Source organism: Camellia sinensis, chromosome 1 (genome assembly GCF_055761805.1).
Source record: "Camellia sinensis isolate YWXY chromosome 1, ASM5576180v1, whole genome shotgun sequence".
Taxonomy (NCBI): Eukaryota; Viridiplantae; Streptophyta; class Magnoliopsida; order Ericales; family Theaceae; genus Camellia; species Camellia sinensis.
Window position 1 is genome coordinate 194,526,619 of NC_138961.1, and position 24,718 is coordinate 194,551,336.

The 24,718-nt window shown below is 36.2% G+C and overlaps 5 protein-coding genes across 5 annotated transcripts; 1 reads left to right on the forward strand and 4 right to left on the reverse strand.

The window, feature by feature from the left end:
* Positions 1 to 605: 605 nt before the first annotated feature.
* Positions 606 to 1,040, forward strand: LOC145821913 (uncharacterized). Its single transcript, XM_082918485.1, has one exon. The coding sequence runs from the start codon at positions 606 to 608 to the stop codon at positions 1,038 to 1,040; it is 435 nt and encodes a 144-aa protein (XP_082774611.1).
* A 13,858-nt stretch (positions 1,041 to 14,898) lies between these two features.
* LOC114275384 (RING-H2 finger protein ATL8) lies at positions 14,899 to 16,103 on the reverse strand. Its single transcript, XM_028217407.2, has one exon. The coding sequence runs from the start codon at positions 15,896 to 15,898 to the stop codon at positions 15,260 to 15,262; it is 639 nt and encodes a 212-aa protein (XP_028073208.2). The 5' UTR covers positions 15,899 to 16,103; the 3' UTR covers positions 14,899 to 15,259.
* Positions 16,104 to 22,668: 6,565 nt separating this feature from the next.
* Positions 22,669 to 23,220, reverse strand: LOC145821915 (uncharacterized). The gene is made up of 2 exons (XM_082918490.1): positions 23,080 to 23,220; positions 22,669 to 22,959 (listed from the first exon to the last, which is right to left on the reverse strand). Exons 1-2 carry the CDS (start codon positions 23,218 to 23,220, stop codon positions 22,669 to 22,671), a joined length of 432 nt encoding a protein of 143 aa, XP_082774616.1.
* Positions 23,221 to 23,280: 60 nt separating this feature from the next.
* On the reverse strand, positions 23,281 to 23,919 carry LOC114275408 (uncharacterized). Its single transcript, XM_028217447.2, has 2 exons — positions 23,628 to 23,919; positions 23,281 to 23,516 (listed from the first exon to the last, which is right to left on the reverse strand). The coding sequence occupies exons 1-2, from the start codon at positions 23,917 to 23,919 to the stop codon at positions 23,281 to 23,283; spliced, it is 528 nt and encodes a 175-aa protein (XP_028073248.2).
* A 111-nt stretch (positions 23,920 to 24,030) lies between these two features.
* Positions 24,031 to 24,387, reverse strand: LOC145821926 (uncharacterized). Its single transcript, XM_082918499.1, has one exon. It carries the CDS (start codon positions 24,385 to 24,387, stop codon positions 24,031 to 24,033), a length of 357 nt encoding a protein of 118 aa, XP_082774625.1.
* Positions 24,388 to 24,718: the final 331 nt, after the last annotated feature.

Here is a 24,718-nt window from a genome sequence, read left to right on the forward strand (position 1 = left end):
AGTATGGAGGAGCTCATAGCACGGATCGAGAAATATGCCAGAATAGAAGAGGACACACTGGGAAATAAGGCACCCAAGTAAGAGAAGAGGAACGACTCACCGAAGCAAGGCCAAGGTAATATTGGTTTTAATAGGCAGGAAACAGGGCTAAGGGCTATACAGGCAGTCACCACTATGTTCTAGATCCTAGTTTACAAAGTTGTAGAAAGGATTAGGAACTAGCCGTATTATAGAGCGCCTTAGAAGGTCTTTGGCGAGTTCATGTGAAGGAGCCTTGGGACGCACTGTGCCTACCACAATGAGGATGGGCACCTAACTCAGGGATGCAGAGCAATGAAGACGCACTTGGAAGACCTGGTCAGACAGGTCACTTGAGGGACCTAGTAGATGAGGCCAGAACGAGGGAAGAGCATACATGGTTTCCCCCGGCATCGGCGGCAACACCACCACCATAACCACAGCAAGCAGAACTACGGGTGATCAATGTGATTCACTCGAAGGTTAATGAGAATGATATGAGAGGAGAGACCCAAAAGGTGAGGCATTTACAGCATGTGTATTAGGTCTAGCAAAAGAGGCCTAGGGCAAACGAGTACCAGGGACCGATGGTATCCTTTACTGAGGCAAAACTAGACATGGTACAACATCCACACAACGATGCTCTAGTAGTGACCCTCAAGGTTGGAGAATACCAGGTAAGGCACATTTTGATCGACCAAAGCAGTTCTTGTGAAATCATGTATGTCAGATGTTACAAGGAGCTTAGCCTTCACCGAGATGGTTTGGAGCAGTCCAACAGCCCAATGGTCGGGTTCAATGGAATGCCAACATGGCCTTTGGGAGCAATAAATTTAGAGGTGCAGGCAGGCACTAGGAATGTTAGCACAGAATTTACGGTAATTGATACCCCCTCCTCTTACAATGCTATATTGGGAAAACTGTGGCTGCACGCAATGAGGGTTGTTCCCTTAATGCTGTATCAGTTGTTACAATTTCCAACTGAACAGGGAATTGCAGAAGTCAGAGGGGATCAAGTGTAGGCAAAGAATTGCTCCATGGCACCAATGAAATCCAACTGCAATGTGCAAGAGATAGAAAAAGTAGAAAGCGAGGACGAGGACATGGAAGTCCTAGATGATGTAGGCAAAGAACCGGCTGAGAAGAGTGAGGAGGCCTTGAAGAAAATTCTGGTCCAAGAAGGAAATGAAGAGCGCTTCTTCCTTCTCGACTCAGGCTTGGCCGAGGATGAGGAAAGGGAGTTAGAGGCTTTCTTACGGGTCAACATAGAAATATTTGCCTGGACGCCATATGAGATGTCAGGCATTGACCCCGAGGTCACATGCCATATGCTCAATGTAGACAGGTCGGCTAAACCTGTAATCTAGCGAGCAAGGAGGCTGACATTAATGCATGTTGAGGCAGTTGAGGAGGAATTGGACAAACTGTTGGAAGCCAAAGCCATTCGCGAGGTGAACTACCTTACTTGGCTATCCAACACTGTAGTAATGAAAAAAAAGAACGACAAGTGGAGGATTTGTGTTGATTTCACCAGCCTAAATAAGGCTTGCCCCAAGGATAGTTTCCTACTGTCCAAGATTGATCAGTTAGTAGATGCCACTTCAGGGCATGGGAGGATGAGCTTCCTGGATGCTTATAGGGGATACCACCAAATAGCAATGTATCCCCCTGATGAGGAGAAGACTGCATTTATCACCCCAAAAGGGCTGTACTACTACAGAGTGATGCCCTTCGGGTTAAAAAATGCGAGAGCAACCTACCAGAGGTTAGTGACCAAGATGTTCAGGCATTTAATTGGCAAGAGAGTAGAAGTGTACATTGATGACATAGTCGTGAAGGCCAAAGAACCTGGGAATCATTTGGCTGACTTGAAGGCGGTTTTTGATATCTTAAGAACATATCGGCTCTGACTCAATGCTTTGAAATGTGCATTTGGAGTCGGGTCTGGTAAGTTCTTAGGGTACTTGGTCACTAGAAGGGGCATTGAGGCAAGCCTAGATCAAATCAAAGCCATTCTTGGCTTAATGAGCCCGACGTCAACCAAGCAGGTCCAAATTTTGACCGACAAGGCGGCAGTCCTGAATAGGTTCATTAGCAGAAGTTCAAATAAGTGTAAACCATTTTTTAGTTTATTAAAGAAAGCCATAAATTTTTTGTGGACAGAGAAGTGCGAAGTTGCCTTGGCCGACTTGAAAAAATACCTGACAACTGCTCCAGTTCTGTTAAACCCAATACCTGGAGAAGAATTGTTCTTATACTTGGCTATTTCAGAACACGGAATGAGTGCAGTGGTAATCAGAGAAGAAAAAGGAAGAACAAAGGGCAGTTATGTGAGTAAAACCCTAGCAAGTGTATAGACAAGGTACTTACCCCTGGAAAAATTGACACTAGCCCTGGTGATGGCTTCGAAAAAACTAAATCACTACTTCCAAGCCCACAAGATTGTGATACTGACTAAGCATCCTTTGAAGTCCCTGTTGTAACAAGAAGATCTAACATGTAGGGTAGCCAGATGGGCAATAATGTTGGGCCAATATGACTTGGAGTTTAGGCCTAGAGCAACAATTAAGGGCCAGGTTCTGGCCGACTTTGTTGCCGAGTTCACCCCTGGTGCCATCCCGTATCGGACTCCGATGAGTCACGGCTTGGGATGCCTAGGGGAGCAAGAAGAAACCCAATTGGGGCCCAAAAACCTAACTATAGAAAAATAGAAGAAAGAAGAAAAACCAAAGCCCTGCGACGTCTACATCGGCAACTCCTTCCACCTGTTTGTTGATGGAAGTTCAAACCGTCAAGGAGCAGGGGCAGAAGTAGTGTTAGTATCGCTAGATGGGCAAATGTTAGAGCAATCTATTCGTTTGGGATTCAAGGCCTCAAACAATGAAGCAGAGTATGAGGCATTGATTGCAGGGTTGAAGTTGGCAGCAGCAATGGAGGCCGATGAGGTGGTAGCCTTCTGTGACTCCCAACTTATTGTGAAGCAGGCAACATGCGAGTATGCAGCCATACATGAATGAATGATAGCCTATGTAAAAGAGGTTGTCAGATTGCTAGCACTGTTCCAGGATTGCCGACTACAGTAAGTTAGCCGAGATGACAACAGTCACGCCGACGTCTTAGCAAACTTGGCTAGTGCAATGAAATCAAGTGAGGCAAGGACCATAATGGTTGATTATTTGTCAGGCCCTAGTGTGGAGCCCCAAATCGCAGAGTACGAAGTCATGTGTGTGCATAGTAATGTTCCTCAGGGATGGCAAGTTGCCAGAAGACCGAAAAGAGGCACACAAGACCAAATTGAAGTCAACCAGGTTCAGCTTAACAACATATGGCCATCTCTACAGGAGATTCTTCACTGGACACCTTTTGAGATGTGTACATCCCTCCCAAGTTGAGGACTTTCTGTATGAGATCCATGAAGGAGTCTGTGAAAATCATGCTAGGGGCAAATCACTTGCTCATAGGGTCATCACTCAGGGGCACTGGTGGCTTTACATGTAGAAGGATGTTGAAGCTTACGTCAGAAAGTGCAAGAAGTGTCAAAGGTTTACACCTTTGATACATCAACCAGCAGCTAATTTGAACCTAGTATCTAGCCCTTGGCCATTTTTCTAGTGGGGCATGGATCTTGTTGGATAATTGCCCCAAGCGACTGGGCAAATGAAGTTTCTACTGGTAGCAACTGACTACGCTAAACCCCTTGCGAAGATTCGAGATATTGATGTGAAGAACTTCATATGGAAGAACATTATCACCAGGTTTGGGATTCCAAGGGCAATAATAGCAGATAATGGTACACAGTTTGACAGTAAGCTAATTAAAAGCTTCTGTGCAAAGTACAAAATCAAGAACTACTATTCCACTCCAAGTTTCCCTCAGAGTAATGGTCAGGCAAAAGCATCCAATAAAACTATCTTGGATGGGATCAAGAAGAGGTTGGAAGCAACAAAAGGGAAGTGAGTGGAAGAGTTACCCAATGTGCTCTCGGCATATAGGACTACGCGCTAGAAAATCAACTGGGGAGTCTCCTTTTGCCGTAGCTTATGGCACTAAAACAGTTATCCCAATGAAAGTCAGCATCCCTGGAATCAGAACCTAGGGAGTGGAAGATGGGACCAATGAGGCATTCTTAGCCCAAGATTTGGATCTATTGGAAGAAAAGAGGGAGAGAGCAGCAATTCGGATGGGGGCATCCCAGCAATAGCTTGCTAGGGCTTACAACAAGAAGGTCAACCCAAGGAAGTTCGAAATTGGGGACCTCATCCTGAGGAAAGTTGTTGGCAACAAGAAGGATACTAGGGAGGGCAAGTTTGCTCTAAACTAGGAGGGGCCTTATAGAATCATCTCGGTTGCCGATAGTGGGGCATATTGGCTTGAAGACACTGATGACAAAGAGTTGCCAAAACCCTAGAACACTTGCAATTTGAAGTTTTTTTTATCATTAGTTTTTTATTTTTCAAAGTTTATGTCACAATTTTATTAGCTGACGTAATAATAAAATGCTAGTTTGATTTTTGAATTTGAATTTGAAATTTGTGCGATAAGGCTGACCAATCCTATGACGATGTTTCTGAATGAAATATGACAAATAACTTAGACTTATTATATGGCAGAGTTGAATTATACTTGTATATAATAGAGTTGAACTAAGTTGGCGATGTTTCTGAATGAAACATGACGAATAACTTAAACTTATTATATGGCAGAGTTGAATTATACTTGCATATAATAGAGTTGAACTAAGTCGGCGATGTTTCTGAATGAAACATGACGAGTAACTTAAACTGATTATATGAAAAAGTTGAATTATACTTGCATATAATAGAGTTGAACTAAGTTGAATTAACTTGGACTTGCCATGTCGACAGAGGTAAACTCAAAATGGAACTAAGTTTTCTTTAGTTGGATTAATAGAGAAACCAAGGCTTAACACCTCGCCTAGTCCTTGGTTTAATCTGACTTCGGCGAAAGACTATAAATGCATAATGTGAACTTAAGTGGAACTTAGGTTCACATTAGGGAGCTGGGAGCAGGAATGATAAATAAACTTGAGAGCTTGGCACTTGTTGAAATTTTTAGAAACATTTACAAGTTAGAATGGGCTTGACACTTGTTAAAACTTCAGAAATGGGCTTGACACTTGTTGAAACTTCAGAACAATTTATAAGTTGAAGTTAGCCAAGGTAATGAGGAAAGAAGTATCCAAGCTGCATATTAGCCGAGATAACCAACCAAGTTGTCAAGTTTGGAAAGTTTGGAAGGGTAAAGCGTTGATAGAAGACAGTAGACAGAGGTAAAGATGCAATACTTGTTGAACGATTGTTCAAAGAAAACAAAGAAATATTTTGAAATATTTTTAAGAGTTGGCCGAGAAAAACAGTAAAGGTTTTTCTCCGAGGTGAAACTTGTATTCCAACTTCAGGTAATTATACAGTTAAGGTGTACTTTGAAGAAATGCAAAAATATTCTAAGTATGGAAACGTGTATAGAAGGAAAGCAGTAAGCATACATGAAGCAAAGCATTCAAACACTTAGGAAAGAATGAAGAAGGCATGCATGCATTTAAGAAGAAACTTGTTCAAAAGCAAAAAGGCACTTCGGCCTGGTAAAAAAGAACATTTGTCCAAAGTTACAAAAATTACAACTGTTCAAAAGTAAAGGTCAAAGTAAAGAAAAAAAATCCTAAGTGTTGGAGACATGGGCATTGATCTCAGAATGCTCAACCTCCGTTGTTGGCATTGTGTCAACCTCGGTTGGCAATGTGGCTTCCTTCTCTGCTGCTATCTTTGCGTTAATTTCTAGCAAGGTTTGGTCCAAACTCTTCTTGGCTGCTTGGACCTCAGCCTCAGAAGTTGTTTGTTTGGGAAAAGCACCCTTGGAAACCAAATCTTCCTCCTCATCATGAGTCAAGTCCAGGACTTGATCATTCAATGTTGAAAACTTGGCCCCAACGGCAACCACCTCTTCTTCTTCGGCTTCCTTAGCGTCTGTTTCCTATTTGTTGGCCTCCTCACCTGACTCTTTGGGATTTAAAGGAAAAAACACTTGGAGTTTACTAATATCTCGGAGGTCAGAGTCCATGGGGACAGATAATTTGTTGAGGGCTGTAGACCAACCAAGGTGATAACCCCGGTTGCAGGTTTGGCTAACCTGGGCTCTATAGGCGTCACTGACGTTGGCTTGACCTTCGGCATAGGCCTTTTCATCAGCCGCCTTGATCTCAGCCTCTTTGCTATCCAAGGCCTTCTTTAGATTTTCCTCAGCTAGAATAGCTTTGGCCTCGGCGGCTTTGGCAGGTTCGATTGCAGCTCCAGCTTTATTGGACTTGTTTTCGGCCTCAGTTTGCGCAGCTCTTGCAGCCTTGGCCTTGTCCATTAGGTGGCGGTTGCTGGCCTTGGCTTGATTGAGAGAGGAAAGGAGATTGGTTGCTTCTTGAGTTTTTTCACCAATTCTTTCCTCATTATCTCGGTCTTAACCGCACAGAAGTGCACATGCTGAATGGCCTACAAGAAATAAAATAGATTAGTAAAAATTTGGCTAAGTGTTGGAAAAACTTTAAAATATAAAGTAAAGAGACTTACCAAGACGAAGTGCTGCATCATGAGGCCGAAGTTCTCATATTCGTGAAGATCGGCCATATGATTCTGTTAGACTTATTTATTTTGATGATTTATTTAATTATGTTTTAATTTATTTGAAAGAGAAAAATAGAATCCAAAATTTATTTTGATAATTTATTTAATTATATTTTAGTTTATTTGAAAAAGAAAAATAGAATCAAAATTTATTTTGATGATTTATTTGAAAGAGAAAAATATATTCAAAATTTATTTTGTCCCATTATTTCTCACCTAAACATTTATCCTAAATGTTGTTAGAATGTATTTAATATTTGATTAAATCAAGAGTTTAAACAGCCAAAAACAAAGGTTCAAACAACCCAACACAGCAGCAAGCCAAAAGGTTCAAAAGGTTTAAATGGAAGATATTCAAATTTGTAATGATAGAGTGAAAAATATTCAAATTAGTAATGATGGAGTGCAACGGCTATAAATTCAAATGAATACAATGGCTATAAACGGCCATAAATTCAAATGAATACGACGGTTATAAGTTTCATTATATATACCAAAGTCTCTAATGTAAACAAGTTACAAAAAAACCAAAAAATATTCTTTGATCTATAATCACTCACATCTATTCTCTAAAAAATTCTCTGAGGAGTGTTCTTCAATTTTTGTTTACATCCTCTTTCATAAATTATACATTGAGACGTATAGCTTTAAGCCTATCTTTCCTGTGTAAGGTTTACATAAAAACCAGAGCTTCATTTTGTATATCCATCTAGGAGAGATGTTTATTGTAAGATTTCTTTGAAAGCAAAAATACCATTTCATCTTATAAAAGTGTTACAAACATTGTGTTCTTGAAATCTTGAGAATGATTGTGAATCACTTAAGATTTACAAGGGTTTTGGGCTTGTGAAATCTATGTAAAATCTATGGAGGATTGCTCCATGTTTATGAGGTTGCTAGCACTCCTGTGAAGCTAGAAAATAGTGAAAAATCTTAAGTGAAGCTTGAGGAGTGGATGTAGGCTTGGTTGAAGCCGAACCACTATAAATCTGTTTGTCTCCTCTTTCCTAGTCTCTTTACTTTCCTACTACTGCTATAGCTATATAATATTCATGTGTTAATCATTTGGTTTACCCTGTATGTTAGTTATACTTCATTGCTATTTTGCTTGATCATTTATTGCTAAGTTCATCATTGTGCTTGTTAATAATTTGTTGTACTAGTAGTTAATTTTATTGGGATATTATTAATTTTAATTTGTAGAAACCTAATTCACCCCCCTCTTAGGTTGCTTTTTGGGTAACAGATTCATTTTGACGGGAAGGAATACAGCAGTCGACAGATCGGCACTAACCTTGACGCTCTTGATTGTACTATCGCTGGCTGTCAATGGACGAACTCATACCATGACCTCGGGTGCCCTGGTCTGATCGCGGAGGAAGCTATTGCTACCCTCTGGCCATTCGGACCTCGGCTTCTTTGGTGGAGTGGCATCAGAAGTTGTGGTCTCAACAGACCGTTTCTCAGCAATAGAGGTTTTTTTCTCAACCTCAGCCAATTTTGAGATTGGCAGGGTGTCATTAGTACCAACTTGGGTGACAAAGGCTTTTGCCTTAGCCCTCTTTACCCTTTTTGGTTTTGGCTTGGATTGGGTTTGAGATATGGAGTAAGACTGAACAGTTACCACCCCCGGCAAGTCGGCCAGAAAGTCTTCCACAATGGCTTTGTTGCAACCCATGTTGTCGACAATGGAGGCAATAGTAACTTGAGTACCAAAGTGAATGGCAGACAAAGCAGTTGGAGGATTGGCTAGATCATACGTCGATGTCTCAGAATCTTAGCGCTTGCGACTACGAGTTCTCCCTGTAGGCGTGTTGGGTGAGGCTTGATGTCGACGTCGACGCTGAGATGTTAGGATAAGCTGGGGGACAGACGTAGATGGCAGCTTTACAGGATCTAAGGAAGAGGCCTAATCTAGCCTTGGTGAGGAAACAACTGGTGGAGTTGATGCAGATGGGGGAGTTTTGCTTCGACGGGGAACGTCGGGGAAAACAGACTTATAGGTAGGGATATAATTAAGCAGCAAAGGGGCCTTGCGCTTATTGATATCCAAACTTAGAAGTCTTTTCAGATTAGGACTAAGGAAGAAGGTTTGGCAGAAATCCTTCGTTGGCTGAGGCAAGGCTACAAAGAGCAAAAAGCACAAGACATTTAGTACAGATGAAAGAGTTGGCATGTCTTAGCAGAAATAGGGTTATGGGATGACTCAGTTCTTACCATCACCCTCTTTAAAAATTGATCGGCATAGAGGATAGAGATGAAGATCGTCGTCAGGCACAAATTGCCAATTGCCCAAGACGATGAAGTAATCATCTCCAGCACCCTTATTAGAGTTTGGGAGGTCGGCTATTAGTTTCTAGGCAGTGGACCTGGGCTTGAGGTAGTATATGTAGCCTTTTTCAGACTTAAGGCCACACATTGTGTAACAAAATTGGATGTCGGTTAATGTGATCTTAGCCTTTTCTCGGTGTGCTAGTTTGATTATGCTATTGATTACCCTACTTGAGTTTATGGCAAGTTGTATGGGGTTGAGTTTGTAATAATGAAGGATTTCTCGAAAGAGAGTGTCTAAGGGAAACCTAAGTCCATACTCTATGAAGGCAACTACTGGGAAATGCATGGAATCTCCATCAGGCATGATGGAGTCCTTCTCCCTAACCAACATGAGTTAAACGTCGGTTGGGATGTAAAACTCTTGTCGAAAATACTCTATTTTTTGCCAGGGTGTCTACCATCCACCTAAGCATACCCATGATCTCGGCTTAGAGCATTTTGAGATGGATTTTAGAGAGAAGAAACTGGTAGGGTTTGAAAACCTCGACTAGACCTTAGAGAGCACTAAGGTGAGGATTGTGAAGGTCTACGGTGAAATTGGTTCCAATTTTCCTAAGAAATAAAGTTCTAAGATCAAAATCCCAAACCTAAACTATGGCGAAGCAAGAATCAAATACAACAAATCTGAAAATAATCAAGAAAAACAGAAAGGGAACATGATTTAGAATCAAAAGAGCAACAATGTGGCGAGCACAGCGGTAAACCGTGACGATCGAAGAACATGGAAAATTACAAACACTGAGTGAGTGTGTGCAAGGCAATGTGCAAGAACCATAAGCAATACAAATACTCTAGAACTTAGGAACAAATTATGATGCAAGAACAAGAAATGATGACCAAATCATGAAGATAGAAACAAAGTACAACTATAAAAATGAATTCAATGGCAATAGATATAGTATTAGTATATATTTAGAACAATGGAAGACTGAACTAGAAGATAGTGAAACTAAGAGCTTACCAAATGGGGCCGAGAACACAGACGCTAGAATAAGATTCGCCGGAGTTGGACGATGATAACGGCTGTGACCAGATAGTAAAAAGCTCGTCGGAAGTGGTGAACGAAGCAGGTGCAGAGAGCTCGTGAGCGCAACAATGGAAGATTTGGAAATGTTAGAGAAAGAGAGAGTTTGAGAGACGAGGAAAAATTGTGAATTGCAAAAGTGAAAAGACGGAGAGAGAATGAAGAATTTTGTCAAATACAGAAAATGCGGCAAAACATAATGGGATGCCTTGGACGATGTGCTTGTCAGGCGGCGTGTACAGAAACGATGCAACCTGATAGTGCGTGTTAGGTATGAACGAATGAGAAAGGGACGGGTGGAGGAAACGGTTGAGAAAACCGTGCGTGACAGCTTATACACAATCAAAACTCTTGGAGTTCTTGATTAATAAAGCAAAAACCTCGGCTAGATGAACGATTTCGGTTAAGATATTAAAAGAACTTGACTCTTGGTTCTTGATCATTGGTAAAGATGGACAGTCGAGTCTTGGGTACTTGAAGCCGACGAGTAATGATCTCGGTCGTGGAGAAGGAATGAATTTTGGCCGACATAGTATATGAACAAGTGATGGAGGTTCCATCACCTCAGATTGCTGAGGTCTTACAACTTAGGGGGCAGTTGTGAGGACATATTTTGTGAATGACAGCATGTGGCCAAGGTGATGCCGAAGTGTCAGCCGAGGTGCCACGTGGCCTGGTCTTGATGCCGAGGTTATCTCGGCTAGGTTGAGGTTATTTGCGGAAGAGTCCTAGAATAGAGGAGGATCTCAATCTGGATAAAGATAAAACTCTTAGGGAGTTTATCCCTATCTAGCTGAGAGTCTAGGATGAGCATTAAGCTTGAATCCACTAAAGTGAGGCTTCTACAAGGATCATGTCAATGCTGGCTATAAAAGCAAAGCACCCCCGTGGGTCTGAGATATGTGTGTTAAACTGTGAGTAATAAATTCTTTTTTGTGAGTTAAACACAATTTAATATCTTTGAGAGATATTTGATTACTAACTTGAACGTCGGAGTGCTCCCAGGTGGACGAACCACCGTCGGATTCTTATCTTTCTGAGACAGATTGTTCGGACTTATTCTATTCTGCAGGTGCTCTTCAGCTGAGTTCCCCGTTTGGTTATGTGGTCAGAAATCAACACCCACATCTGCATTCCAATGAACTAAATATTATTTTATCTTTCAATTATCTAACAAAAATAATCCACATTATTCTACCTATAATTTTTTTGGTTAAATTATATAAAACCATCCTTGAGATTTAAATGAAAATACAATACGTTTTACAAATTTAACATAATGTTAGTAAGATAATAATGTATATTTTTTTATCCATAGTGCTATCAAATTATCAATAAAAAATAAATTAAGTGTTATATAAATTAAAATCTTTAAAGAGTCTTGTGTAATTATATCAAATTTGTAAATATCAATGTCAATTTATATTCTCCAAAGTTGGTTAGTATAATTTATTCACGGGAAATTCTATCATGCACATCTCTTACTATATGCACCCTTAAATTATATATATATTTTTTTAATTATGACTTATGAGATGTTTGGTTATATATATGTTTTTACTTTTAAGTTATGAATCAAAAAATATTAATTTTTTGTCATTTTTTTCTTTAATTACAAAGTATATATTTTTGAGAGATATACGCCATAATTTTTCCCTTTACTCAATTCCTCGACAGCTTGCCAGCAGGGATGGACACAGAGGGAGCCAGAGACGATCGCCCACTCTAGTGGTGTTTGCGGTTTGGATTTTGACGGTTTGCGAATCGATTTGGACCAGCTCGCATCTATACAGTTTAGGAAAAGGACAATCCGTAACCGTTCGTAGTGCGATTTGCGATTTGTGCAGATAGAGTTCGCGGATGTGCGGACGGTTGCGGGCGGTTTGCGGATTGGACTTTTTTCTTCAAAAAATTATTTTTGAGCTTTATTTTTTTCCTATTTTGTAAATATTTATTTTGGGTCATTTTCTCCCCATTTTCTAAAATGCTCCAACACTAATAATTAATGAATTAAACTTATAAAATTAAAAATACAACAAAATCAATTCGTAACACAAACAAATCATTCAAAATTTTAAAACAAATCATAAACTAACATAAACATATATTTCAAAATCATAAACTATAACTCCATATTCATTAAGAAATTTAAAATTTCCAATCACAATTCATCTAGAACAAGTTCAGTTATGTAACAATAATAATATGATAAGTATTTATTCAGTTTCAGTTGATATAATACTATTAGTAAATGTAATGCTAGAGTAAGTTCAAAAAATAAAGGGTGTTTTGTTTTGGACAAAAATATCTTGGTGGGATATAGAAATGAAATCAATAGTTGAGATAAATAAATAAATAAAGTGCGGCCAGTTTCTTGCGGGTTGCGGACCCGCAACCCGCCCGCAACCTGCAAAGATGTCATATTTTCAACCGCATCCACCCGCATTGTATTTGCGAAACTGCCCATTTGTATGCGGATTGGGCGGGTTGGACGGTTTTTGCGGACCGGATAAACCGTTGCCCACCCCTAACGCACTCCAAAAATGCTAGAAGTTCCAAAAATTCTATCAAAAGTTTTACCAAATCTCTCACATGGGTGTGGGACCCACATGGGACCCACATTGTGTAGGTCCCACACCCATGTGAGACATTTGGTAGAATTTTTAGGGTCACTAGCATTACTCAACGCACTCCCCTACGATTTCAAAAACTTTGTTATTATAATAGTATTAATTATAATTATCTCTAAATTATAGATGTTTGCCCCTTAAGTTTTTTTTTTTTTTTTTACAAATTTTAAGTGGTCATTCTCTTTTGATTTTTTATTTTAAAATTTAAGGGTGCGTTTGTTTGAACGGGCTGCATAAGAGGGATTGTAATCTATCGGACTATTAGTCCTGGGATATATTGTCCCCGGACTATTTGGTTGAACTGGATTTGTATCCTATGTTTGTTTAGTCATGAGATTAAATGTCTGGATTGAACTATTTTTAGTTATCCAATATTTGTTTGGGATATTATGAAGAAGGATAAAGGCTCAAATGACTATTTTATCATTTTCAATTATTTACTAAATAATAGTAATATTAAACATAGCTTTAATATTTTAATTATTTTTAGCTAGATTAAATAAAAATTTATTTTATTTTATTTTTTGCACAATTAAATAAATTTATTTTTAAAAAATTAAATAAATTAAATATCAATAAAAATATAAGTTATTTTTTAATTAAAATTTTAAATAATAATAATAATTAAATAATGAAACAAAATAAAACATTTATTAAAATTTAAATAATGAAATTAAATAAAATATAAACAAAATTTTAAAACAAAACATCAATAAAATATCTATAAAAAATATTTTAAAAAATTAAATAAATAAAAAATAAATATTAAATAAAATTATTTTATTTTTAAATTGAAACATTTAAATTTTCTTGAATTTTACTAAATATAATACATAATTAAATACTACAGGGCAAAAATGTAATTTCATTGTCTAATTCCGTGGGATGAGTTATCCCATGGTTTCTATCCCACCCCCCATGGGATATGATAGTCCCACAAATATGGGACTAATAGTCTGGAGTAAAACTTTTGAAACAAACAATGAACTATTAGTCCGGTGACATTAATAGTATAATTCCACATCCTAATCCTTCAAAACAAACACACCCTAAGTGGTTGATTTTCTATATTTATAAAATATTGGCTTAAAGTAAAAATTTTAAAAATATTAGACAAAATATAATAAAATTAATAATTTTTTTATAATTGCCATTGATAACAAGCTTTATTTCTATATGATAAAATAAAATATTAACTAGTTTTTTTTGGGGGGGGGGATTAATGTATAGTTATTTGATTCTATCGTAGACGCTTTTAATGATATGAAAGAGTATCAAATATAACTCAAGATATCTCACTTTAATAAATAATTTATTTCAATATGGATAAAAAAAATCTTATTTATATATATTCTCATCTTATTTTTACTTTTTATATATCGGTAAAAAATTAATACTGCAATCCACATTTTGTATTTAAAATTTTTGTAAGTATATATATATTCGCCCCATATATGAAAATTATGAATCCGCCCATACTTACTTAGAGCATCTCCAATGGTAGTAGGCATTTTATCTATCTAAATATTACTATAAAGTACATATTTTATTTTGCCTATCAACTGTTTTATGTTTTTACTTCAATCATGCTCTTTATTTTAGCTATTTATCCAAATACTATTAATTTTATAGAATGCCACGTCAACAACAAAGATAAAAGGAAATGATCCTAATGATTGAATACATTTTGCCTAGCGTTGAAAGCTAGCTACATGTAACTAGTGAATATGAGTTGAATCAAAATACCTAATCATATGCTTAGTGCATTGAAATTGAAAAAAATGAATCACACTAAGCATTTTAACTAACAAGTATTATATACTTAGTGTATTGGAGATGCTCTTACAAGGGTGCCAAAATTGAAGAGGCTAAACAATCTGTTACAAAATACACAATTTCAATAATTTGAGTATGCAAATACACATACATTTTTTTTAGTTTGCCTTTTTTAAAAATAAATTAAAAATTACCCCTCAACTTTTAATCTATTATAAAATCTATTATCTCTCACAATTTTTTTTATATATTTTAAAAAAAAATAAAAAAAAATTAACTTTTAACCATTTTCTTAAAAACAATCCTAAAGTTTGGATAGATTGGATGAGTGACGAATAGAAGGCCATCGAATCGAATCCAACCTGATCCACGAGCTACCTATCACGTGGTGATGTTCCATAAAATTATCTGAGTATTGCAATTTCTTTTTTTTTTAATAAAAACAAAACCCAATTAATACAAAATGAATAAGTACTCTCGGAAATGGAGAGGCAATGGCATCGTTCATTCCTACCAATCTATTACAACATGGATGGAGGAGAAGCAACATTATGTACAAAGATTGACAAAAGCATGGACACTCTCATCCTCTTCCTAACCATCGCTGGCTATTTATGTACTCAAAACAAGTATTAGGGCCAACTGTTTGAGCCTCTTCATGTCTATCCAAATCATCTGGCACTAGTAGTGATCATGATTTCTCTCTGTAAAATTTAATATTTGTATGCAACTACCAGACAAAGAAGCCCTCACATCAATTCTTTCTACTACTTGGCTTGCCTTGGTGTCACGGACTGGTTGGCTGGGCTTTGTTTTGGTTCATCTTCATCTGTTGTTTTACTCTCTCAAACTGGTAAGAAGCCGCTCGAAGAACCGCCGTCTTCTCTGGCCTTCACCTCCACCTCTGGACAATCACCGCACTTCCGGCACCTAGCCACGGCGAGGATCTGGCGGCACGACGGGCATGAGGAGTGAGATCCGAGCCACGTGTCGATGCAGGCGACATGGAATCCGTGGCCGCACTGAGGAAGCAAGCGGATCTCGTCCCCGTCGGCGTACTCCGCCAGGCAGATCGGGCACTCGCCGAGCTTGGAGTTGGCGGCGGAGGAGTCGTAAGTGAGCCTCGGAAGCGACTGGAGGATCTTCTTTTTGAGGCCTTTGTTGGGGGCGGCGGCGGAGGAGGAGGAGGTGCTGCGGCGGAGCCAGGCGCATCGGGCCACGGCAATGAAGCCGACGACGCAGATTAGGGCGCAGAGTAGGGCGGCGAGGATGACGACGAAGTCCGACTCGACGGCTACGGCCTCCGGGGGTTGCGCCGCCGCAGTGGCTGAGGAAGAGGAAGATGAAGATGAGCTGACGCCGCCGAGAAATCTAGGTGGACGAGTCATGGAGAGAGAGAGGTAGAGAGACAGAGGAGGTGGGGGAGGGTGGATGGAGCGGTGTGGGGGTATTATATAACAAGGACTGAAGTGAAAAGTGAACATGTGGGGGGTTGGAAAGTGGAAGGAGAAGGGGAGACAAAAGGAGAGATATCCAAAGTGCTAAGCTTCTCGACTCTCTCCAGCATCCAATACCCAAAATATTAGTAGATTATGGGAGTAAAAAATCTGGTTTGGGATAAATTTTTTTTACTTTTGTAAAATAATAAAATGATTATGATTCAGATGTGATATTTTGTCTTATTAAGTTAAAAAATTTATGTTGTCTTTTTAAGTAAGTGTTTGGGGTAAATTAAAAAAAGTGTATTTTTTATTTATATATATTTATTTAGGTCACATTAATTCATATATTTTTTTAAAAACTTTTCTAATCATTTTTTTTATTTTTTTACACTTTTTTTATAATAAAAAATCAAAAAATATATTTATTTAGAACATTTCAAATCACTCATAAATAACGTGCCAAATATATATATATATATATATATATTTTTCAAAATATTAAGTTCTGTTTGATTTAATTTTAAAATTATAATTTAAGTGTAAAGTTACATTCTGAGTTGAGTTTTGAAAATAAAAAAATTATTTCATTATAAATTTTGAGTTATGTTTTGAGTCCTCATTTGGCAGGTAATTTTTTTGAGGCTGGTGAATTTTTTAGGAGTTATTTGAGATAATCTAAATAAGTGTACTTTTTGTCTTTTTAGGAAAAAATGTGCAGAAAAGTAGAGAAATGATGTGATAAAAAAAAGATAAAAAGATGGATTATTTTTGAGTTGGCAAACTTGGCCTTAGTCATAAAAAGATAAAAAAAAAAATTTAAAAAAAATCACATTCAAACTATAATTATTTTATTTTCCTCTCACAAAAGTCAAAAAATTCAACTCAAATGAACTTTTTAACCTCAAGCTAAAATCATCAAAAAGTCAACCCAACTTTCCAAACAAAGCCTGAATTTTGAATTGTATTTTGAAATTTTTTGAATTTATTTTTTTTAATATTTAAAAATTTTCTTAATTTTATTTTTTTAAATATTTAAAAAAATTATTTTTATTTTTTTAGCGTAAATATTTTTCTTATTGAAATTTTATATTTTTTCAAAAAAATAAAAAATAATTTTAAAGAACAAAATAAAAAATAATTTTGATTTTTTTTTAAATAGAGTTTTGAAAAGAGTTTGGTTATGAGTTAGGAAAATAGTTTTTGAATTGTGTGTTTGGTTATTAGTTTTGAAAATAGCTTTTAAATTGAGTGTTTGATTACGAGTTTTGAAAAAAGTTTTAAATTTTTTTTAGGAAAATGTCTCGTAGCTCAAATTTTGTGGCTCAAAAGTGGCTCAAATAGCCAAAACGACGTCGTTTTAGCCATTTTTATGTTGTTCTGTACTCAAAACGACGTCGTTTTGGTCGTTTGAGCCACTTTTGAGCCACAAAATTTGAGCTACATAGCATTGTCGTTTTTTTTATTAGAATCACAAGTCCAAAACTAAACCAAGCACTATCTTAATTTCTTTTTTTAATTTTGTCTCAAAATATCAGACTTTTTTTAAAAATCAAAATATTAGTTTCTTTTCAAAAATTAAATACTAAAATATTATAAATTTCTTATTTTACTCTTATTTTAAATTCATACATAAAAAGTATAATTATGACAATTGATATTCTAAAAAAAAAAAGCCAAAGTAGTTTTGAAGAATTAGTATTTTTGAAATGTAATAATTGTATTACTAAAAAAAGTTAGATTCCCTGAAATGGGGAGTTGGAGTCACTGTTGTGTAGCTTGCACGACAATGACTGTTGCACTGCTCATGGGAAAAATTTTGAGCCTTATTTTTATGATTTGAACCGTTTAATTTTCAAAGAATATCTAGTAGAATATACATATAAATAATCAAATTGATCAGACATCAATAAACTCTTCATCAACACGCATTTATATTTAGTTTAATACTTACATATATTCAATATTCTTTAAAAATGTAATTATTAAAATTATTAAAATAAAATCTGAAATTATTTTCATGAGTTACACAATAATTTCTGTTATGCAAGCCGTACAATAATGACTTCTGGTTCACAAAAGGGTATATAGTTTTCTCATCGAATAAGAAAGCAATCTCATTCACGATACGCGATCAACACCGTGAGCTTCTCTCTCAAGTCAAAATTTTAAATTTGTCTGTGAAAAATTAAATAAACTCCATAAATAAAAAATTGAATTTAGTTTATAAATTTTAAATTCTACACTTTTCTAAATAAAATTTAAATTATATATAAAAAATAAAAATAAAAACTTATCAGTGATAAAGTCTGTTAAAGAGGGAAAAAATATTTTAGAATCAATTTGAAATTATTTTGGTTTGGTGAGGGGTGTGGGATGACGGGAAAGGATGGGGAAGTGTAATTTTTTATTTTTTATTTTTGTCTATGCTTGACTTATGAGTTATTTTGGTTAAATTAATTAATAAAGATAAAATAAATTAATTTAGTTCATAAGATAAATTTTCATATTTAAATTATAATTATTATTTTTTTCACAATCATTTAATCAATTTAAAAAAAAAAAGAGTCAATTTATCATGAACATAATTTTTTTAACTAGGTTAAAATAGTCAAAAAATAAAAAGACGGGCCAAATTAACTCATCTCAAATGAGGGCTAAATAAACTCATATACATAGAGTTGCAAGGAATTTTTTTATTTATTTAGATTTTGTTTGGGAAGTTGGCTGTTTTAATTGACTGTTTGATTTTTTGACTTTTTTAGCCTGACTAAAATAGTTGTGTTTAAAAAGTTTTTTTTTTTTTTTTTGTAATTGATTTGATGATTGTGAAAGTACAAATAAAATAATTATGGATTGAATGTGATATTTTGTCTAATTGATTATTTTAATTTATCTTGTCTTTTAGTGAGCTATTTTAGCCTAACCATCTTTCCAAACCCATAATATACTTTAACGATCATAAATTTGCTATTTGTTTATTGAAAAATAATTAAGACCCACAAAATACTTCCATAATTATACTCACAATGATGTAATATTATATATGTCAATTTTTAATTTGTTACATATTCAATGATATAACCCCACTCTCTTGCCACATCATTATGAGTGGCTTTTTGGGTCTAAAAGTGTGGGTGAGCATTGCTCTGGTTTATTTGACTGTAACAGTTTGGTAATTTTTTTTTTAAAACACAATATTGCTGTGTTATTATTATTATTTTTTGTTTTTTTTTTTTTACTATTTTACTATTTGTTAAAAAAAAATTAATTATTTTGAAACTAGGAGATATGTGTTTTAAATTAGCCCACGTCCGACCTATGTCGTACGGACACATGTGCCTTACGTAGGGTTACAAACAAGCCAACTTGTAAGATTTGTGCCCGGCTCAAGCTAAGGGCGGACTCAAGATTTGTCGATGGAGTGGACTAATATTAAGATAAAATTATACAATATATTTTATGTATAATCACATAAGAAAAAATGAGAATTTAATAATACAATCTAAATTAATATCTAAATTTATTGATTAAAAATAATTGTGGCTCGACTTTCCAAGCTCCATTCGGAAGGCGAATAGCCCTACAGTTCGGACTTCACTTATGGTTCTGAATTTGATTTCACAAATGCAATGTGAAATAGTAAAAACACAAAAAAAGTCCAAATCCGGCAATTCTTTTTGAAAAATCAATGTTTGAATCAAATGCCAAAAATAGGCTGCTTTGCCAGATTACAGAGTTGCCACCTAAATATTTTTGAGAAATTTAGGAAACCCGATACTTGTGCCAAAGGCCATTAGTCCGTCATCACCAAAGAGTCTTGGCTTGGGAACTTAGGTACGAAAGGGGAAGGTCATAAATTGAGCACCCCACTCGCCCAATCAAAGATCGACCTCTACTAATCATGATGTATTTCTTATTTACATTATATGCTCTTGTTCCGATTATTAGCATAACATTACTATGTGACGCACACAAAAATATAGACTAATTTGCAAGAATTGGAACATTTGATCTCATGTTTTGTTTTGAAATTGTTTTGTGAATTTGCCACTTAAAAAAGTGGGCTAAAATGGACATTTAATCAAACCGTCCCAATTCAAGTAATTAACCTTCATCCACTGGCATTCAGACAGTTGTATCAATTAAGCACTTAGCCTCATGGAATTCATGCTTTAAACATGGCAGCACAAACACTCAATGCAAGATGCTAAAACAATAAAAAGCTCACCTAGTACTCTTAGCCAAAACAAAACAAAATAATTAAAAAAGTATGCATGTTCCTAATTTTGTGCGATTATGGCTAATGCAACACATGCGATATACAAGGCTTGGCTACTAATTTATGACATGTGAATCAATTTGCTAACATACGGTCTAAGCACGTATTCAAAGAATTATTTAAACGACAATGCAAATTTGAATGATGAACCGAGCCTCGGTGCATGCAATACAAGTAGATGCAAGGCATAAGAATGCTAATGAAACGTGCTCTATACTAACCATTGTAAGCGAATAAATAAAAGGGAGAAAGATGTGGGGTTGGAAGATATACACATTATTACAACGTTTGATCCCTCACGCAGAAAGGTGTGAATCAATGTCCGATAATCCAAATTAACTAATTATTACACAACTTGGCGAATGAATAATAATTAACAACTAAGCTAATTAACTACTTTATTACAACAATTTAACTAACTATACCAATTATCAATAAGTAATGGCTTACAACAATACTAACTCCAATAAGATTAATTTACAATTAATCTTAAGGGTGCATGTACAGCGCCTGAGAGCTACTCTGTCTGTCCAAGCCAACTCTGTTTCACCTTAGCCATTGCCTCTGTTTTCTGCAAAACTGCACTACTGGCCACACACTGAGGGCCAGCCGTGCATTAATGATGGCCGGTTGAGTCTACAGATGGCCGGCCGTGCATCAATTTGGTGCTAAACTCTGTTTTTTTATTTTGAGGTGAATCAGTGCAGACAGAGTGTTCTCAAGCTCTGTTTATCCCATCTTTCCTTCTTTGTCATGGAGAGGGTCGAGAGAAGGATGAAGTTGGTCCCAAAACCATCAACGAGCAAGTTGATTGCTTGATGATTCCGGATACAAGTTTGGACAAAAGTCAATGAACGCAATGAATAAGACCACCCCTCCCTCTTGTCATAGAGTGAACTCAAAGAGGGAGGTTGCAACGTTTCAAGAATCATCAAAATGCCATGAATTAGCATGTGACGACTTTTGACACAAAGAACTTGACATAACATTCGGCCAAGTTCAAGTGATTCTAACCATTTTCTTTTTATGGGTTGTTCCAAGTTTTAAGCCAATTTTATGAAGCTTTGCCATTCTTTAGTCCATTTGTCCATGGTGGTATTAAAGTCCTCTAAACAAGAAGTAATGTCAAGCGAGAGGTTCTTCTAAAGCATGATAGAGACTAATACCATTGACAATGAATCTCCGAAAAGATTAAGCCATTAGGTAGGAGTCTCTTTTACATATTTTGAGCAACCTCAATCGGTTGAAATCATTCTCAAGAATGAAAGAGATGGCTGGTAGATTGATTGTTAAAATTAGACTTTTAGACAAGGAAATAAATTGAAGAAAAGCTTAGAACAATATATAACATGTTATGTATGCAAAGTTATGAGACAACAAATGAACTAACCAAAGCTTGAACCAATTAAACAACTTAGGACAGCCCTCAAACAGCCCTTATTAGATGAAAAACAGAGGCTCAAAGTTAACGAAAAGTGCCTACAAAGTTAAATAACAAAGATAGGAGCAAGGCTAGTAAGCAAGAACAGTGAGAGGTGGCTAACCCCTCCACTTTTGCAAACTCAAAGCATGTTTTTTTTTTTTAGCCTTTTTAAAACTCTGAAAATCAGTGTAGATATCAAAGAAAAAGAGTGGAAAAGTAAGGGTTTGAGCTATAGGTAAAGGTGTAGAAATAGCATACTCTCTTTACCCTTTTGGTAACTCTTCAAATCCAAACTTAAACACTTCAAATGGGATCAAAACAATACAAAACAATAAGAATTATGTAGCAAATGAAAGAAATGAAAGCAAGAGAGAAGATAACAAGCTTATACCTCTCAAGGGGTAAGCTTTTTGTTTGTGACCCAAACTTAGTCTCAACCCACTCTCAAGCTTGAATTATGCTTCTCAAAGATCAACCAAGGCCCCAAGATGGTGAGACAAGGTTGTGTATGGTGTATGGAGATGACACAAGGGAGCTAGGTTAACTCAAAGGTTTCTTGTTATGGAAGGAGAAGGAGAGAGGAGCTCTCAAGGTGTATACAGGCTTTCTAAATTTTGTTCAACCCCTAAAACAGAGGCTGAACCTCGTTTTTATAGAATTTGAGCCCAAAAGGTGATAAATATCTTCAAAAATGGACAGTTGGTGGTCTCTCACCCAAAATAGTGTTTCTCGCCACCAAGGCTCGGCTCGCCATTCATAGCCACGGTCGGCCATCACTGATGCACAGTTGGGCCTTGATGCCCTTCCCTGTTTTTTTTTGTTCAAACTCAGCTCATGGTGGCAAAAGGTCCAAAAATGAGACTCAAAGGTTCAAACAAGGTAAATGTTGAAGATTTGAGGTTATTTCGAGAGCCTGACTGAATCCGAATCACTTTGAATTCAAAGCACACAATTCAACTTTCATCATCAAGTGTATCGAACCAAATGCCTAAGTCTTGCGGGCAGTCAAAATGGGGTGTCTACAACAATCTAACAAAGTTGTGCTCAACGAGTCTTTAAAGATTCAAATTTATCGATTACAGAATCTAGATCAGTTTTCAAAATAAGGTCTCATTCAAGGTCGAGAGACAAGCAATCAGCAAGAAACTCATCCTCCATTGAATTACGAATGGAAGTTTTAACATGCTTCATACCCGAAAATGCTCTTTCCTTAGTCGTCGTAGAAACATAAAGGATTGACACAAGACGAGTCAATTTGTAGATCATGGTGTACTGCTCAAACTTTCCTATCACAAATAGTTCTCGGCACAATTTGGCAAGGGTAGATATCTTATAAAACTCGAGGTCACAAACAACATCAAGCTTATAATGCATTAATTGACATCTCAAAGCATGGATGTCCTGAGAAGTGAAATCTTAGGGATAAAATTTGTCAACAAGATTGCAAATATTATCCACATTAAAAGATCTAAAATTGCCACTAGGATCCAAAGCTAAGCTAAGAGAAAGAAGTTCCATTACCCCATCATTAAATCTATGTTCTAACTCCATCATTTGAAAATCAATTGTAGAGTTGAATATGTCAAAGTGATAATGATGCTCAATTATAATGTGATCTTGTTGACGATGACGACTTGTACCCTCTTCATAAGGAGAACTCATATCATGTACCGCAATGTTATGTTGATTGCAAAATGACCCCACATTTGCAACAAAAATGTCCTAATCATCTTGTCTAAGTTTTTGAAGGAGAGCTTTTGTTGTGGAGACTAATTTCATCGCATTTAAGATGTCTTGAGTTTTCTGTTGTAAGGCTTGACAAAGTATATTCACGATTCTCAAAATGTTGTCCATCAAGTGCAAAATGAATATGAATTCAAAGCTCTTCATTACTTTGTAAGCACCATTAGCTTGCCCGCAAATTTGTTGATTTGTACTCTTCTTGAGACTTTCAACAACTACATAAGATGCCTCATACATATCAATCAAATTTCTAACAGAATCATAATGCGAGCTCCAACGAGTAACTCCAGCTCAATGCAAGGTACTAATTTGATTGGCCCCTTTACCAGATTGACGTTCATCACTAGCCAACATATTTTCAATCTCACTCCTATGAAAACATTTTAATTCACCAAGGTATTTTGGAGAAGAAGCAACAAGATTGACAATACAACTCAAGTGAGAAAAAAATTGCCAAACATTAGGCTCATCTTTTGCTGCCGCAATTAAGGCCAATTGCAGACGATATGCAAAGTAATGTACATAATATGCATAAGGGCAATCCTTAAGAAATAAAGCTTGAAGTCCATTCCATTCGCCGAGCATATTGCTAGCACCATCATACCCTTGATCACGCATGTTTTGAATAGATTAAATCGAGAAAGGATATTCGATATCTCTTTTTTAAGAGTCAATGCAAATGTATTTTCGACACCCACAATATCAAAGAACCGTTCCCCTAGAAAACCATCATTCTTGACGTATCTCAAAATAAGGGTCATTTGTTTTTTTTTTAGACTCGTCTTGGGATTCATCAACAAGAATACAAAAATAACATTCTGCAACTTCATCAAAAATCATATTCCTAACTCTATTAGCAAGTATATACAAAATCTCCTTTTGGATCTTCGGAGAAGTGTATTTGGCATTTTGTGGAGCATTCTTTAATATAATGCTCTCAAGTGCATCATTCCCTCTCGCCTTGAACTTTAATAATTCAATTAGATTACCTTGATTCAATGAAATCGAGCTTTCATCATGACCTCTAAAACCAAGTCCTTGAAGAGCTAGTACTCTAATAGTTTCAATTGTTGCCTTTACCCGCATTCGATTCTTCAAAATTTCTTCTTTTTATTGCGCATTCAAAACTTTTTCAATGTGTTGGGACGTTTTTGTAAATTGTCATGACTAATAACACAATGACTATGCGATGAAGATGCAAGTTTGACATGAAGCAAAAAAACACATTTGGATCCATCATTTACTCTCTTTTAATTGTTAAACCCCTCATTAACAAGTGTAGAATGACTAATCGACTTATTTGGCTGGTCAAACAGAAAGCATGAAAAACAATATGCTTTATCCTTTGAAGGAGAATACTCTAGTCAAGAAAATTGTTTAAACCAAATATGTTAGAATCTGCGATTCTGTTTTCCAA